The following is an 18,617-nucleotide window of genomic DNA, read 5'->3' on the forward strand; positions in this document are numbered from 1 at the left end:
GCACTTGGGAGGCAGAGGCAGGCAGATTTCTGAGTTGGAGGCCAGCCTGGTCTACAGAGTGAGTTCCAGGACAGCCAGGGCTTTACAGAGAAACCCTGTCTGGAAAAAATCCAACCCAAACCAAACCAAACAAAAAAAACAACAAAAAGCCAAAAACAAAAAACAATGCCTAATGCAACATAAATGGCATCATTTTGTTTTTGTTTTTTTGAAACAATGTTGTCCTCCAATATGCAGTAGATCTATTCTTTTTTTTTTTTAAAGATTTATTTATTTATTATATGTAAGTACACTGTAGCTGTCTTCAGACATTCCAGAAGAGGGAGTCAGATCTCATTACAGATGGTTGTGAACCACCATGTGGTTGCTGGGATTTGAACTCCGGACCTTCGGAAGAGCAGTCGGGTACTCTTACCAACTGAGCCATCTCACCAGCCCTAGATCTATTCTTGAACAGATCCTCCAGCAGCCATAGACTCACAAGTTCTGGGATGACAGATAGGAGCTTCCCAGTGTGAATATACGTTCTACCATCAATTTAGGAAATAATGATGAGCAGTATCTCTGTTCAGTACACATACAGTTTTCCCCCACAAACCCAGGCCTCACAGATGCAGGCAGATTCCATCATGGAGCTGCAGCTCAGCTTTAGTCTTGGGATTCTTCGTGGGCAGCAGCAGTTAAAGTTCAATGTCCTGCTTATTCCTTTATCTGTGCTTTTAAGAGAATGTTCACTTCTCCAGCTGGGAACCCAGAACAAGTGAAAGCAACTGTGTTGCAGTAAGAGCAAGTCCTTGGGCCCTTCCTTGAAACCTTTTGTTCTTTAACTAAAGCTCTCCAAGCGGCTGCCCTCCCCCACCCCACCCCATACACATAACCTTTCTCTCTGTAGCTTTGGCTGTCCTGGAACTCACTCTGTAGACCAGCCTGGCCTCCAACTCAGATCTGCCTGCCTCTACTTCCCAAGAGCTGGGATCAAAAGTGTGCGCCACTATGCCTGGAACTCAATTTCTTTTCTAAGAAATGGAAAGAACATAGGCTAACAGAGACTTGTAAGGCATGAAATACATAGGCTTAAATCTAGCAGGTTAGGTAGGTGTGTGGTGGGCCATTGTTATCTCACTCCCTTGGAGTCTGTGTCAGGAACACTGAATCCAGGGCAAGCCTGGACAGCATAGCTTCCTTTCACCATCTCCCAAAAGCCCCACAATTAAGTGTTCTGTAGGACGTGGTTATTTGCTCAAAATAATATAGGCCACCACCAAAGAGGCAATCCCCTATTACTCATGATAACTTTCTACTGGCAGATTATAATAGTGGATAGTAAATTAAGGGATAGTTGCAGACATTATTGCTAAAAGTGGAAAGACAAACAAACATCCTTTTTAAGTTCAATTAAAAAAAATCTGCTCGGCAGAGTTTTGTTTCTGCTTTTTTCAGGTTCTCATGTATCCCAGGCTGGCAGTGAACTTCTCACTCTCCTGCCTGTGTCTCCTAAGAGCTGGGATTACAGGTGTGTGTCTCCACTTCTAATAGACCACACTATCAGCCCACTTGCTTTGTTAGTAGGAAAAGCAGGATGTGGCGGGAGCCTCCTCCTCAGGGACCTCCGAGCTAATTTCTCAGGCATCCTAGGAGATTATGGGGAAAGCAGGGCCTCAGCAGGCTGAAGCCATCAGGTGTCTAAGGCTTTGGGGACCTGAGACTCAAAGGGTTCCACAATCAAGAGAGCTCCAAAAGCTGCTCGGCATCTTGGTTCTTTAGGGGCAAAGTCACAAGGGCCTGAACGATTTATTACTCAAGTTTGTTGCGTCTTACGGCTGCCACCCCAAGCTTTGGAGCACACAGGTATGAGTCACTGCCATTCGACCCAGCAGATGACCCTTTAGAGCTGTTGACTCCTTACATTTAAGGTTATGCAGGCAGGGTGGAGCTCAGACAGACTGCTTGCTAACATGCCTGAGGCTCTGCGTTTGGTCCCTAGCACTGGGTCAGAAGTTCAAGATAATGCTGGGCATTGAATTTGAGGCTAGCCTGGGAAACATGAGACCCTGTCTCAGTAAAGAAAAGATAGAAAAGAAAAGAAAAGAAAAGAAAAGAAAAGAAAAGAAAAGAAAGGAAAGGAAAGGAAAGGAAAGGAAAGGAAAGGAAAGGAAAAGAAAAGAAAAGAAAAGAAAAGAAAGAAGAAAAGGAAGAAAGGAAGGGAGGGAGGGAGAAAGGAAGGAAGGAAGGAAGAAAGAAAGAAAGAAAGGAAGGAAGAAAGGAAGAAAGGAAGAAAGAAAGAGAGAGAGAAGGAAAGAAAGAGAGAAAGAGAGAGAAACAAAGAAGCAGGTTATATACACAAAACCAGATTTAGTGGCATAGATGTGTGATCCAGCTACTCAGGAGGCTGAGGTAGTAGGATTGCCATGATTTAGAGGACAGACTGGAGTATAGTGAGACGAGAGAGACAGAGAGAGAGACAGAGAGAGAGAGACAGAGAGAGACAGAGAGAGACACAGAGAGAGACAGAGAGAGACAGAGATTGAGAGTAATTGGTATGGAAGCTGGAGGTAGGAACCTGGGAAATCATATACTTATACACTGATCCACGTATTTCAGTCTGTTATGGTTGTTTTTGAGTTTTTAAAAATGTTACTTGCTTTTATGTATAGTTGTGTTCTGTGTGCTTGTATATCTGTGTACCACATGTGTGCCTGGTGCCTACAGAGACCAGAAAAGGGCATCAGATCCCCTGGAACTAGTTACATGTGGTTATGAGCTGCCATGTGGGTGGTGGGAATTGAACCTGGGTCCTCTGGAAGAACAGTCGGTGCTCTTAACCACTGAACAATCTCCCTGGCCTGTTTCTGATTTTAAACCATTTTTTAAAGATTTATTTTTATTTTAGATATATGAGTGTTTTGCTTGCATGCATCTGTGTACTATGTGTATACCGGGTGCCTGCAGAGGGCAGAAGAAGATGTCACATCCTGGACCTTCTGCAACTGGAGTTAACATAGTTATGGTCAATCATGTGAGTGCTGGGAATCAAACCCAGGGTCTCTGCAAGAGCAATAAATATGCTCTTAACTGCTGAACCACCTCTCAAGCCCCACCTCTAGTTTCTTAAATGCAATCTGAGATGAATTTGGATGTCTAAAGCAGTCCAACTAGTTGGCTCAGCCAATAAAGGCGCTTGCCACCAAGTCTTTTTATTCAGTCTGGGACCTTAGCCCATGGAATGATGCCACCCACATTTAGCGTGGGTCTTTCTACCTCAGATAACCCAATCCAGAAGCTCCCTCACAGGCATGCCTCATAAGCGTGTGTCTTGTGTGATTCTAAGTCCTGTCAAGTTAACTGTCAGTACCAACCGTCACAGTACTGGTGGCCTTCTCTCCAACATCCCCTTGCTTCTCTATAACTCTCCCTAAAATTTTCATTTCTTAAAGAGGCTGGCGAAACTGCACAGCAGTTAAGAGCTCTGCCTGTTCTTCCAGAGGACCCGGATGGGTCTGTAACTCCAGTCCCAGGGGATCTGACACCTTCTTCTTGTCTCCATGGGTACTGCATGCACATTCATGTGGAACACAGACACGCATGCAAGGCAAAACTCACCCCATTCACATAAAAAAAAATCAAGATAAAACGTTTTAAAAACTCATTTAGACTTCTTTTGTTTGTATCTATCTCTCCTGGAACTGGAGTTGTAGGTGGTTGTAAACTGACCAAGGTGGGTGCTAGAAATCAAATGTGGGTCCTCTGGAAGAGCAGGCAGTGTTCTGAGTAGCTGTGGCTAGACTGGAACTTGCTATGTAAATCAGATTGCCCTCAAACTCACAGCAATCCACATACCCTGGCTCCTGAGTGCTGGGCTTAAAGCTACCACACGGGGCTTCTCACAATGCTCTTCTACTTTAGGTCTGGTTATAGGCACTGAGTAGCCCCCATGCTTTTGCTCAGGAGCTACCCACGATCTTAATGTATTCTGGAATCTGTTAGACGTCTTGCACAAAACGTTTGTAGGCACAGCAATCATCCGGTGGCTTTCATTTTAGCTGTCCAGTGTTCCTTGCCTTTTGGCTAAGGTCAAGTGCAAGGAACTCCTATCTCTAGTCCACCCAACCTCCCCATCCTCCTTGTGATTTCTCTCACTAGGCTTTTCATTCAACAGACTCTGTTCTTGTGTTTCTCAAGGCCCCTCAAGCTCCCACTTTTCCCTTCAGCCAAGTGGTGATCCTATCTATGATGCTTCAGTAACCTCAAGGTTATCATGTGGTATTTACAGGCCATACACATTTGCCAAAGAGAAATTTACTGACACTAAGCCTAGTTCGTGGGAGTGTTTGGTTTTTTAATTACTGACTTGCCTGCTGATGTAGGAGTTGGCCTCAGCCCCCTCTTGCCTCTGCCTCTGACTGCTAGGTTGAGCTACCATGCCAGCTAAGAAGCTAGCTGTTGAATGCAGGTACTTAGTTTATGGTTTTGGCTTTAGTGTCATCTTCCTCCCTTCCCCCTACTGAGATTGAGCCCAGGGTCTCACATATGCTACGCAAGTGTATATCCTTAGCTCCCCTCCTCCGTTTTTGAGACCAAGTCATATATAGCCCATATGACCAAGGAAGACCTGAGTTTATCCTGCTTCCACTTCAAATGCTGGGCTTATAGGCATGCACCATCATGCTCATTTTATGACACCATGAGGCTCAAGCACAGGGCCTTGTGCACAGTAGACAAATACTCTTACCAGCTGAGCTACATGGCCAGGCCCATCAGGAGTTAAACATCTTTGAAGAGATTCACTAATTTGCTGTGTATGTGCATGTGAGAGCAGGTGCCTACAGGCTAGAGGACTCCCCTGCTGCTGGGGTTACAAGCAGTTGTGAGCTGTCTAACATGGTGTTTGGAGCCAAATCTGGGCCTCTGTAGAGCGGCATGTGCTCTTACCCACTGAGTGACCTCTCCAGCCTGAGTCTTTTCATTAAAAGTATTTATTTTGTATTATTGTGCTTGTGTTTGAATGTGAGTATGGGTGCATGTGTGCCACAGCTCAAGTGTGGGTTTCCTGTTTGCCACTTTGTATGCCAGATTAGGAGGCCCTCAGGTTTGCTGGGATTGTCCTGGCTCCACTGAGATTATAACTCTGAGCTGTTTCTCTGGGGGTAGTGTTAAAATTCCTTCTCAGGTCCCAACGGCAAACTGAGGCAGGAACCAAGGAGTTTACTGCTGTCCTTACAGATCCTAAATGAGGGGCACTTAAAAGGGGTGGCACCTGGAAAGCCTTTATCTCACAGCCCCATGTTCAGGCTGCTTACTTAGCTACAATAGGTGGTAAGGAGCCAGAGACATCAGGTGAGACCCTCTCTCTCTCTCCCCGCCCCACCCCTCTGTGTGTGTGTGTGTGTGTGTGTGTGTGTGTGTGTGTGTGTGTGTGTGTATGTGTGTGTGCAGGACAGTCAAGCTGTCAATATGCCCAGTTGGAATGATCTTGGGCAGCAAAGGGGCATAGCTGATTGCCCCAAGATGGTGGCAATTCTGTTCAGTCCTGTTAATACTTAGCTCCTTCAGTGTGGTGTTCCTCACATGTGAACAAAACTGAGTGAGGGGGGATGGTAGTGTGTGCATTGAGTCCCTGCAGAGGTAGGTGAATCTCTGAGTTCAAGGCCAGTGTGGTCTGTAGAGTGAGTTCCAGAACAACTAGAGCTACACAGAGAAACCCTGTCTCAAAAGAAAAAAAAAAAAAAAAAAACCAAGGCAAGAGTTAGGGCACTGGGACTTGCAGGCACACACCACACACCCAGTTGGACTGGCTCAGTAGAAACTGTAGCACACAGTAAAAACATTTTTTTAACCATGCTGTAAAGAATTCAACAATACTGACATTTTATTAAGAAATGTCTTTATTTTAAATGATAGTACAAAATTGTATATATAATATAGATCTGTATAGGTATATATACACAAATGCATATCCACACACATGTACATATAAGCTTGCTCATCAGAATTGAACTATTTTATCCTAAAAAAGAAACTTTTGTTTTCCTGAACGTTTATTGTACATAAAGCTGCCAGACAACTTGAAAAACAAGAGGACACTGTGAAAAGAATCCTGGGCTACCCACCCCTACATGGCCTTGGCAGAAGGACACATTGAGCAAGGCCAGGGAGCAGAGTTGCTACTGTAACAGTTGACATAGCAAGATGTCAGAAACTAAGTGGAAATATAGAGTATAACCTACTTAATTCTCAGAAACAAATCACATCAGAACAAAATATGTGGTTGGGAAGGAGAAAAGAGAGAAAGGAAAGGTGAGTCCCACAGACTAGAGATGACCAACTAATTATGTTCCAGTGCCTGGCAAAGCCTTCCAAAGACAAGAGCCATGGGATGGCAGAAACAGTAGGGGATTGGAAACAGGGAAGACAGAGAGGATCACAATTTCCTGCTATTAACAAGCCTAATTACTTGTGTAGAGTTTAGGAATTATCTTCCTTCCCCTAACCCTAGAGAGGTTAAAACCTTTGAAAGGGCAGCACCAGAGGCTCAAAGCTATTTAATTCTAATTCACATCCTTCTTGCTTTTGGTCTCCTGGTAAGGATAGTCACAAGAAATGGAGCACAAACTCCAAAAAGGGTAGAGGCACTTCGGTAAATGGAGCTAGAGCCGATCTGGCATGGTGGCTCAGTCTGTAATCTTAGTACATGGGAGATGAAGGCATAAGGATTGCTGTGAGTCCTGGGCTAGTCGGGGCTAGAGTGAGACCCCAATTCAAAGAAAAACAAAAAACAAAATAGAGGTAAGAGCTTAAAGTGCATGCTGGCAGCCTTGGTGTAAATTCATCTGCTCAAGTAGAGAACTGCAAGCTACTCTCTGAAACATCAGGACAGAAAGTGACCAGAGTTCACCACGTGCCTCAGTTCTTACAGCATTGGAAGTGGCTGATGTTAGGGGATGTCCACCTTGGCATTCTTAGAATGAGTTCTCTCTCAACATGAGATTCTGAGCTGGGAATGCAGAGCCTAGGCCATCTGTCCATCCACAGCCCCTCATCTGGGCTTTCCTGTCTGGAAGCTAAAGGGTTTTTCATTTCCTACCCAGCCAGGGTCTCACTGTACAGCCCTAGGCTGCCTGGAACTCAGAGATCCACCTGTCTCTGCCTCCTGAGTGCAATATTAAAGGTGTGTGCCCCACGCCTGGCTCTGAGGGGTTTTCTTCAACAGGTATAAAGGCAGCCAGCCATGATGGTGGCTCACTTTGGTCCCTATCACTGTGCACTGACAAGGAGCCTTTGCATTTATTTTCTTGCTTCCCCACGAACATGGACCATCTCCTCGGGCCTCAACTTCCTTAATGCTCCCTCTACAGCCTTCCCCCACCCACAGCAACGCATGTATACCCCGCCCCCCACACTTGGATTAAGGGAATTCAAAGAAACCCTATGTAACTTAATAAAGCTTCCAGGTTATCCCAGATAATTTAGAGCTGAATCTTAAAGAGAAAACGGAGGAAGATCCATTATGTATTTATTTACATACAAATACACTAATGTGCACGCAGCAAAGGGATATAAAAACTGTCTGTTGCCAGGTGCCTTTAATTCCAGCACTTGGGAGGTGGAGGCAGAAGCAGGGGGGTCTCTAAACATTTGAGCCAGCCTGGTCTACACAGCAAGTTCCAGGCAGCCAGAGCTACATAGTAAGACTGTTTGGAAACAAAACAGAAAAGTAAATATACATCTGACAGAAAGGTGTCTTTTAAGGCACAGAGTTCAGAGCAAAACCCCATAAAGCTGCTTTCTCCTATGTCAGCCATGTGGTCTCTGCTCTGACCTTGCAATAATGAGACCCCCCCAGAGGCAGGAACATGGAGGGAAGGCACAATTTCCCAAAGCCAGGAAGAACAGATATTGTAACACATCTCTCTCTCTCTCTCTTTTTTTTTTTTGAGACAGGGTTTCTCTGTGTAGCCTTGGCTGTCCTGGAACTCACTCTGTAGACCAGGCTGGCCTCGAACTCAGAAATCTGCCTGCCTCTGCCTCCCAAGTGCTGGGATTAAAGGCGTGCGCTAACACTGCCCAGCTACAGTTCTTTCTCTTATAACCAAAATGCAAATGTAGGGTCTATAATTCCCTGTATTAATCTACAGCCCTGACTTAACACTGTATTCCTGAAAGCAGCTTTACTGTAGAGGCCTAAGCCTGGCCTTCTCCCTGCTGGAGGCCCAGCTCTGAACACTTCCTCTGCTACGTGATTCCCACTAACCCAGCTCCACTAATCCGCTAACATGTCTTAACTCAGAAGATCTAAGAGTCATCTTCTCCACCAACCCAAGCCAGATGAGGCGGTTCACTCCTACAGTCCTAGCACTCAAGAGGCCAAGGCAGAAAGATTGCCCTGAGTCTGAGGCAAGTCTGAGCTACAGAGTAGAGCCCAGTTTTTAGAAGAGCTACAAACAAAAAAAGCTGACTTGGAAGGTTATGTGAAGTCATAAAATGATATTAATGTATTCAATATTTAATTTCTACTTATTTGGGCGTTTGTGTGTGCTGTCTATATGTGAGTGTGGTGTACATGCATGTGTGTCTAGGTTCAGGGTAGAAGAGAACATCGGGTCCTCCATTACTTTCTGCCTGTTCACTTGAGACAGCGTCTCTCCCTGAACCTGAAATTCACCTTTGTGGCAAGGCTGGCAGCCAGCAAGCCCCAGTGATCCTCCTGCCTCATCCTTCTAGAGGACTAGGGATACAGGTGCACCTGAGACCATGCATGGTTTGTTAGAGTGGGTGCTAAGATCTGAATTTGGACCTTCAAATTTGTATATAGCAACAAGACAGCTGATCATTGTGCCTCATGCTGTAATCCCCACTTGGAGGGTCACTGGACCCTCTTTTTGCCTATCCATTGAGCCATTTCTCCAGCCGCATCTTTTGTTTCTAAGATACTGCCTTCGTGTAGCCCGGGATGGCCTCTAACTCTGAATCCCAAGTGCTGGGATTTCTCACGTTGCCCTGTGCTTGACTATTCAATAATAATCTCTAACTAACTGAAATCACCCTCTCCCACTCACTGCAGTCTAATCGAAAGGAAAGCCTACTTCCTTTTTGAGATGATAGGCATCTATTAAAGTAAATAAAAGAGAACCTCTTTCCTGTCAGACACTGTCTGTCTCTCCTTTTCTAACTCAGAGACCTCATGCTCAAAAGTGACTTGGAACAATGAAACTTGGTCCTCCTTAAAGGTGGAAAGAAGCCCTGCTCAGAAGGGAGGACTAGATGGACAGATCCCATCCCCACAGATACTACTTGAGATAACGAGGTGGTTAGGTACAGTTATCCTCTGCAGTTAGCATCTATTCCTTTAAAAGAAGGAAGGAAATTAAACTCAACATGTGCTCTAAGGATGTAAACAAAAGCCACCTACAAAGAAACCTGCTCCCTCTAGTTACCAAGGCTCTGAAATGCCACTCACAATAGCTTACTGCTAGCACCCCATTTCCTGGGTGTCTCAGAAGAGCGCTGCAAACAGAAGAATCCACAGCAGACGGATCCTCAACCTCACACGCCTCCTCCCTGTGCTCCCACAACACTCTCTACACACTAGATCATCCCTGATGCTCAGATCCCTGGAGCAGACAGTGCTAGCAGTCAAGGTTAACTTCAAAATGGTTATTTTTGCCTATAAACCTCTAATATTCAATTTTGTTAAATGTGATTTGGAGAATTATGTTTTCAGTCTATTTTGAGCCAAAAATGATTCTATACCTCTGAAACACTGCAACAAATTATCCCACTAATCAAGGTAACCAGAACCATGTTAACTGCCAAGCTCTTTCCAGGTTAAAAATGCATGTTTTCTTCATGATCACTAATCAGGAAACCTATTCTCAACAGTTATTCAAAAGTGTACTTGGCACCTGTACAATAAGGCAAGCAATTCTACGTTACCCATCACCTACCCCAATCCCTCTCTGAGTGCTTATTCCTCTCCCACTTTGGTGTAAGCAGGCCTCAAACTTGAGAAATTGCCAAGGATGACTCTCGCCGTCTGACCTCTTGCCTCCCTCGCCCAGTTCTGGGACTGTAGACATGTACTATCACATCCTGTCTATAAGACGTTTAAATATTGTTTTTTGCAGTCCTGGGGATTGAACCCAGGACCTCATAAAAAGACATACAAGGGACTACAGTACAAGACATCCTGGACTATATAGTCTCTGTGGTCCATGTTGCCCTAGAGTACATCTCACTGTATTGCCTAGAAGTCTCATCTGAGACCCCCAGTGATCCTCTGAGTGGGGATTACAGGCACGAGGCACAATGCTCAGGTGTCTAATTTTTGTGGTTTTTGAGACAGGTTCACACAATGTAGTTCAGGCTGGCCTTGCACTCATGTCAACCCTCCTCCTATAGCTCTTGACTGCTAACAGGCATGAGTACCGTGCCCAGCTATACAAACACAAACACACACTTCATGCTAGAGAGACCTGCCCCAACCCTTCCTCAAAAGCCTAGCACTGAAAATGTTTCAAGTGTCTGAGCAAGGGGAATGTGGAGTAAGGGAGAGGGGAGGTCAGCAATGGGCCTGGGGTGGCTCCTTGCTGTGGCAGTGATACCTGCTCCCTTTGTCACCTGAGCACTACAGGGCACAGACTCCATGGCCACACTAACAGAAGCAGCAATGCACTCACACTAAATCAACAGGGGCAAACCTCCCCAGCCTGGTCAGTCTGCCACACTGCTTTGTGTTTGACAGAGTGCTCAGTGCTACAGAAAGCACCAGTGTCCCACATGACACAGAAAATTTGGCCAAATTTTATATAATTTAAAGAGTTTTAGGCTTGACTTTATATAAATAGATGTTTGGATGAAAGATGTTGTTACAATGACAAATAAAAATTAATTTAAAAACTTTTGAAAGTGATCCTCCTGCTTGCAGGTTTATAAAGTCCAGCCAATATATAGTTTCCATCTCAAGACCAGAGACTCAGAGCCCAGAAGCCTCTCTCTGGAAGCACAGCCTGGAGGGTGCTGCTCTGCACATAGCTTCTACCCATCAGCAGCACAGCTTCTCTCCTGAGTTTAAGTCTGCTGTCAACGGTTTTCTTCCCTGCACTTCTGCCCTCCTCTCGCTGTGTACATACAGTGTCAAAGGACGAACCCAGGGCTTCCTTGCAAGCTAAGCACCACGTTCTACCACTGAACTATGTCCTCAGGGAGTCCTTGTTAGGGTCTGAGTAATCCTGCTAGGCTGGAACTGACCCTGTGGGCCAGGCTAGTTAGAATCCCAAGGACCTGCTTGCCTCTGCTCCCCAAGTGCAGGGATGAGAGCCCGTCACTGCTCCATCTGGTCATTTCCGGGTTTTTGCTGTTATTTTGAGAAAGATCTCACTGAAGCCAAAGCTGATCTTTAACTTACAGTGGTCTTCCGTCTCACCTCCCAAGTGCTGGGATTATAGGCTGTGCCACTATGCCTATTTTTTTTTTTATACTGTATCTAAGCAATGGACACAATTTATCAGGTATTCCTAAGTCAGCCCTTCTTTGCTAATTTTTCTCTATTTTTGAGGCAGTGTCTCTGTATAGCCCTGGCTATACCAGAACTCTTTGTAGACTAGGCTGGCCTCAAACTTAGAGATCCTCCTGCCTCTACCTCCTGAGTGCTACAATTAGAGGTGCACACCATGACACTTGATTTTTCTCTTGCACTAAGATCCCACACTGTAGCCTAGGCTGACCTGTAACTCACAATGGAGTTCAAGCTGGCTTTAAACTCGTAATCTTTCTGTTTCAGGTTCCCAAAGTGTGAACCACTGCATTCAACTAGTTTAATTTTTTTGTTATTAATTTAAAACTCTTTCATTGATATGTATATATAAATGTATGTGTGTGGATATACACACATGCCAGAAAAGGGCATGATCCCTGGGAGCTGGATGGACATGTAATTGTGAGCAGCTTGACTCGGGTGCTAGGAATGGAACCCAGGTTCTCTGGAAGAGCAAGCACCACTTCTCCACCCCAGCTGTGCTCTGCTATATGTGAAGACAGGGTCCCACTGTGTAGCCTTGCCTGGCCTGGAACTTGGTACGTAGACCACATGGCCTTGAACTCAACAGAGATCTGCCTGTGTCTACTTCCCGAGTGCTGGAACTCAAGGCATGTGTCACCACATCTGGCCCTCTTTTATTGAAGGACTCTCTTTAGCTCAGGCTGACCTCAAATAACTTCCTGTTGCAGCTTCCTGAGTGCTGACATCACAGGTGTGTACTACCACGCCTGGCTTAGGGACTTCTTTTCAGTAGGTTAACTAGGGAGAACTTGTGTGCCTGCTCTTTACAACTGTATGCTATCCTTTACTTTTCCTCAAGAGGAGGCTTCCTACAACTGCATCAATCTCATAAATCTAAGGCATATTTTCAGGCCACTTGAAAAATTTCAGGTGTAACTATTAAAGGCTCTTGGTGTATATGTATTACAAGTACTATCTTAAAATCTTTCGATATAAAGCTAACTATTAAAAAAGAAATTCAACCTACAATGCCCAGTACTCTGTTTAAAGCAACGATATGAGCTGAGAGATTTGGTCCTGGTCCTTTGGTCCCTCAGATGCCCCTAAAGTGGCTCTGAGTTTTCCAGCTGCACACACAGCCTTCCTAGGCTCAGGCCTTGAGCCCGGCTATTGTTACCCTCTTAAGGACATTCTAATTTGTATGCAGTACCTGCAGTCTATACTTTCTTCTTACAAAGAATATGATGAGTGAGCACAAGTTGTAGCCGTTGGTGTTAGGATGAAATAGTTTCTATGGAAACGTTAGTGTGAGGCTCCGTGGTCCTTCCTGACTTCATGACTTGTGTTGCTCTTTCTACCTCGTCCCCTTCTGTCACCACTACAGCATCCACTTCAGCTACTTCCTCAACTACGGTGACATCAACTTCAACTCCGTTGGTCTGCTGCTGAGCCATAGCCTCCAGCCTGAGCCGATACTGCTCGGCCTCCTGCTCTTTCTTGAGGAGCTGGTGTCTGTACTCCTGGGCTCTTCGGTTGGCCTCCTGGAGCTGTTGCTGCAGTAGCTCTCTTTCACTGCCTTCCTGTAAAGCAATCAGCGGCAACACAGTAAGAATCCCGAGTATGAACTTCCCAGATGAAGACGGAAAAATGAAGAGGGCGTCAGCCCTAACCACCATGGTGTCCATGCCCTCCTCCTCCTCTGCTCACCATGGTGTCCATGCCTTCCTCCTCCTCTGCTCACTGGTAAGCATTCATTACCTTCATTTCCTCAACCCTGTTTGTCATCTCTGCCATCCTTGGTCTCTTCACCAATGGCAATTTCTCTTCTTCCTCTTCTTCATCTTCAATTATTGTCTCCTCTGCAACCTGACCAGCAGGCACAGTTAGAACTACAAGCCAAAGCACATCAATGGGAGAAAATGAGCACACAATATACAAAGGAGGCTTGTTTGATTTTAAGTAGAGAAAAGTGAATTTAATATTATACATTGGGTATGGATTCTTTTATGGGCAGGCAAGTGTTCTACCACCAAGCCACACCCCATTTCCCCTGACATGTTTTCTATGATCTCTCTTTAGTGTTTGCAGTCTCCAATCACACCGCATTTCCTAGTACACTGTCTGTGATATCTCTTTAACGTATGGAGTGTCCCAGTGCTCAGGGGCAGATGCAGGCACGTCTCTCAACTCAAGCTCAGTCTAGTCTACAGCAGGGCTACCAATAAAGACCCAAAACAAAGGTGCACGAGCTTGAAGTCAACAGGTGAGATGCAGGGCCACAGAGAAATCAGAAAGGTGGCCTAGGCAGGAGGGAATCTGAAGGCATAGCATAAGCCACCGTACCTGCTTACATAGAGTCTGACAGTAGTAGCATAGAAAACTCTGAATTGCAGATATCTGGCTTCAAAAGGATTCAAAGATCCCAAAGGGAACAGGTGCTGGGGCTTAAGTTAGATTACACGGAGCACAGGAGTGACCTCTAGACCTACATCATCTTCCCTGTACAAATACATAGCACAGCCAGTAGGTACCATCCTTTAGTCACCAGCTGGAACTGTCATTACAGAACATGACAGTGCCTACGGTAGGTCACAGAAGCCCATTTTCCTTACAGAATCCATTTTCTCGGCTGGGAGTTGGAGATCAAGGTGTGGGAGGACTTAGTTCCTTCTGAAGCTCCTCTCCTGACTTGTGGGGGTGCTCTCTTACAGGGTACACAGCACTCTACAAACTGAGTGCATCTGCAGTCTGTTTTGTGAGACGCTCTTTTACTCTGCAGCCCTGGTTGGCCCTGAACTCACTATGTAGATCAGGCTAGCTTAGAGCTTGCAGCCATACTTCTCCCTCTGCCTCCCTGGTTCTGAGTACCTGACTGCCCAGTGTCTACTGTGTCTTCTGATCTGGTTTTTGAGATGTCTGTCTGTGTAGCCCCAGGTGGTCCACCCTTCTCTGTGCTGATCCCACAGGCATGCACACACGTGGCTCCTAGGGAAGCTAACGTAGTCTGGGAGCCTGCTGACTGCCCCTTCTCAGAGCTCCTCTGTTCTCTCCTCTCCGGGCTTTCCCCCACTCCTGCAATCGGTCTTAATGCCTCATTTCAGGGAACTATGGTAGATCTAAAATCTCTCTAAGCAATTGTCTACCGGGTATAACTCACCTTGCTGTCCATCTTGCATAGTTACAATAAATGGCTGGCCAATGCCTCCAGCAGGGAGTGATGTTTGGATGTTACCCAGAGGGACTCCATCAGTCACGATGGTGATGACCCTCTGGCCTCCACTCCCCACCACTTGCTGGGTCGAGGAGTCAAGAGAATTTCCTTCTTCCATTTCTTCTAAATGAGCTAAGAATTCAAAAACGTCAAGCTTATTAAAAAAAAAAAAAAAAAAAGCTGGGCATGGTGGCGCCCACCTTTAATCCCAGCATTTGGGAGGAAGAGGCAGGCGGATTTCTGAGTTCAAGGTCAGCCTGGTCTACAAAGTGAGTTCCAGGACAGCCAGAGCTACACAGAGAAACCCTGTCTCGAAAAACAAAAACAAAAACAAAAACAAAAAATTGGTTGAGTTTTTAAGGTAGAGCCTAACTGTGCCCAGGCCACCTTAGCAACCCCACCCCCCCAAGTGCTAGGATTATAGAACTAAGTCAGGGGAAAGAGCATAGGGAAGTCATAGAACAGTATTTTTTTAAACATGTCCTAAGATGTTACTAGTGCTCAATAAAGATAGGTTCTAGGGCTCCCAATGTGGCAGCATACCCTGTAATCCTAACTCCCAGAGGCTGAGGTAGGAGAATCACCATGAGTTCTAGGCTAGCCTGGGCTATGTAGTGAGATTCTGGTCCAAGAAACAAACTCTCAAATAAAAAAAAGAGAGAGAGATTCTATGCATAAATAGATTTTTAAATGTTAGTTCAAATACACTTGAACTTGCCAGGTATAACTATAATCCTCTTATTTAGAAGACAAAGGCAGGGGATCTCAAATTCCAAGTTACATATCAGGTTTGAGGTCAGCCTAGGCTACACAAGACCTTGTCTCAAAGAAAATTAAGCTATACATATACTTTTTAGGAGCAGTGGAGACAGGGTCCCATGTAGTCCAGGTTGGCCTCAAAGTCACTACAGAGTTAAGGACTATCCTCCTGCCTCCATCTCCCAAGTGCTGGAATTACAGATGTGAGCCACCAGACCTGATTTACATGGTCCTGGTGAAGAAGCTCAAGACCTTGTGGAAGCTAGGTACACACTCATGTGAGCTACGTCCTAGATTGTGTCTGTGTCAGATTTCTTGTTTGGGGCCAGCATCATCAGCTTTAACAGGGTAATGAGCATGGGATTGTCCTATAGCATGATAGGCTGTACTTCCCCAAGAACTTAGAATCCTTTTTTAGGTAATACCTTCAAAGTCTAAATAAATCTATAAAACTTGAAAAAAACCTAAGTGTAGATAATTTAAGAATGTGGGACATTTAATAGTGAACTAATAAAACATTATAGCAAATAATCAAAGGGTTAAAGTTTAACAGAGAGGCTACATGGAAGGTGGCTTTGCCCCCCTGAGACACAATCATAGACCAGAGTGTTCACTGAGTCCCAGGTACATTCCTGAGAGTTTTATAGATGTGAGTGCACAGTGGACATTGGTTGGTCAACAACCCATACATAGGCCATGCACTGCTAGGGCAAGCAATGTCTGCCTCTCCTGACCGCTTCTATAACAGGAGTCACAGTGGGAAAGTCACAGAGAACTTTGAGTAAGTGGTACTGGTCCATCCATAGGAGACACAGCAAGGACACTCAATGAAAACAAGCGACTTGCACCTCACGTGTGTGGTGGTGTGCACCTAGAGCTGTACGTGAGAGGTAAAGGCAAGGGAATCAGGAGTTGAGAGTTATGAGACCCTAATTCAGAAACAGCAAAACAATCAAACGATCCCATTGTTGAATGTTATGGTGGAAATCTAGAACCACCTCCACACCAGATGAGGACACTAACAACCTGGAGAACAGAAATGATTTACCCCAAACCAGGGGGCAAACCAAAATAGTAAGGCTAAGCTTACCACAGTATTTCTTTCTCTCTCTCTCTCTCTCTCTCTCTCTCTCTCTCTCTCTCTCCCTCCCTCCCTCCCTCCCTCCCCCCCCCTCTTTTTTTTTTTTTTTTTTCTGAGACAGGGTTTCTCTGTGTAGCCCTGGCTGTCCTGGAACTCACTCTGTAGACCAGGCTGGCCTCGAACTCAGAGATCCGCCTGCCTCTGCCTCCTGAGTGCTGAACTTCTTTCCCTTTGTTTCTTCTTTGACTACAGCTACTACCAACCTGCAAACAACCTCCCTAACAACCAACACCCAGCAACCCACCTCGCAGAGCCCTAGCATTTATACCCCTGAGAAGAGCATGAGGCATCAACCATGGTCAGCTGCTTTGCGCAGCCCTAAGCAGCCCCACTCCACACCTAGGATTAAGTGAAAGCACAATCTTGTAGTATTCCCCCCCCAACCCCCATGTTTTTAAAGAAACCAAAATTCCAGAATTCTTAAAACTGTCACTACAACCTTTAGAATTAGTACTGGTAAGAAAAATGGCTAGCGGGGCTGGAGAGACTGCTCAGTGACTAAGAGCCCTGGCTGCTCTTAGAAAGGACTGGTTGGGTTCAGTTCTCACTACCCACATGGTGGCTGCTCATAACCGCTGTTCACTCCAGTTGCAAAGGATCTGCACCTCTTCTGGCCTCCTTGGCCACACATAGGTCGTAGGCACACAGACAGACAGACAAACACTCATGTGTATGAAACTTAAGAAAAATGACTGGTGGTGAGGGAGGATTCTCATCTCCCAAATGTCAATGCAAGAACGACATCAGTATAAGGCAAATTTTGGTTTCTTTAAAAACCCAGTTATGTTCTGTGGAGGCGTTTGTTTTAACCCCAGTTTTACGTCCTGTGGATGTGTGTTTGTTTTAACCCCAGGAGTTGGGTAAGAGGTTGCTTCACAGATGATTATGATTTGTCTCGTGCACTAGCCGTGGTGTAATTTTTGCCAGCTGCAGATAGTTTAACTCTGGGGACTGGATAATGAGAGAACTCGGAGAAGGTCTATGGCAGTGGCTGCTTCCAGTCCCCATGGCTGTGGTTTGATGACAAAGAGCTGGAGATACCCTTACGATGAAGACTGGACTTGCCCCCAAGGATCCCAATGATTCCTAACCTCAGGAAGTAGTCAAAAGAGATCTATGTCCCCTTTTCCCTCTAACTTCTTTCTCTCCTACCTAGTGTTGGGAATTGGAAGGGATTAGGATGTGATAAGGGTTGGAAGGGAGGCAGTTGTATAAAAACACAGTTATATAGTAAAAAAAAAAAAAAAAAAAAAAAAAAAAAGCCAATATATCACAACAGTTGGCTATCATTAATGAAAGAGCAGGCAACCAGACCCTTCCAGGGTTTGTAGGAGAGTACCTCCTCCAATTATCTGCCCCTAGCTATATGAATTCCTAAGATTTTTTTCTTCACAAACTGTAACTTCTTCACTGCTATGTAACTTGATACTTAATTTTCATTTCTTTTTTTACTTTATGACTGTGTAGTGCACCCAGAGGCCATAATGATGTGTGGGAGTTGGTTCTCTATCTGCCATGTGAGTTCCTAGGTTGCTGGGCCTGGTGGGAGCACTCACCTGCTGAGCCATATCGCTGGCCCCTGAAAGCTTACTGTTGTAGTTATCAGAAGGGCGTTCTGCAACACATATGCCCAACTCCACTGGAAACGCCAGAACTATGTTCCCAGCCAAACTTAAGCACACATGGTGTAACCATGAAAGGTGGGAGGAACCAGATTGTGGATTTCAATATTTTACTTTTTCTTTTTTTTTCCTTTCTTCTTCTTTCCTCTCTCCTTTTCTCTCTTCCTTTCTCCTTTTCTTCTTTCTTTCTTTCCCTTTCTTTTCTTTTCTTTTCTTTTTTTTTTTGGATATGGGTTTCTCTGTGTAACCAGAGCTGTTCTGGAACACTTTCTGTATGTAGATCAGGCTGTCCTTAAACTCATCGAGATCTGACTGCCTCTGCCTCCCAATTACTGGGATTTAAAATATGTGCCACCATGCTTGGCACAGTTCTTTGATATTTTATATGTA

The 18,617-nt window shown here is 45.2% G+C and overlaps 1 protein-coding gene across 11 annotated transcripts in view; it reads right to left on the reverse strand.

The window, feature by feature from the left end:
• Positions 1 to 5,864: 5,864 nt before the first annotated feature.
• Positions 5,865 to 18,617, reverse strand: part of Gabpb2 (GA repeat binding protein, beta 2) — a 36,345-nt gene continuing 23,592 nt past the window's right edge. For 7 of the 11 annotated variants that reach the window (XM_006501252.4, XM_006501251.4, XM_011240060.3 and 4 more), the window contains 3 exons: positions 14,652 to 14,837; positions 13,253 to 13,383; positions 7,477 to 13,074 (listed from right to left, as the gene is read on the reverse strand). In XM_006501252.4, the coding sequence (XP_006501315.1) occupies positions 12,769 to 13,074; positions 13,253 to 13,383; positions 14,652 to 14,837 (623 nt within the window). In that variant the 3' untranslated portion in view covers positions 7,477 to 12,768. Of the gene's footprint in view, positions 13,075 to 13,252; positions 13,384 to 14,651; positions 14,838 to 18,617 lie in introns of all 11 variants that reach the window. The other 4 variants (NM_172512.2, NM_029885.1, XM_006501253.3 and 1 more) reach the window with 3 other exon arrangements.

The sequence above is a fragment of the Mus musculus genome, chromosome 3 (genome assembly GCF_000001635.26).
Source record: "Mus musculus strain C57BL/6J chromosome 3, GRCm38.p6 C57BL/6J".
Lineage (NCBI taxonomy): Eukaryota > Metazoa > Chordata > Mammalia > Rodentia > Muridae > Mus > Mus musculus.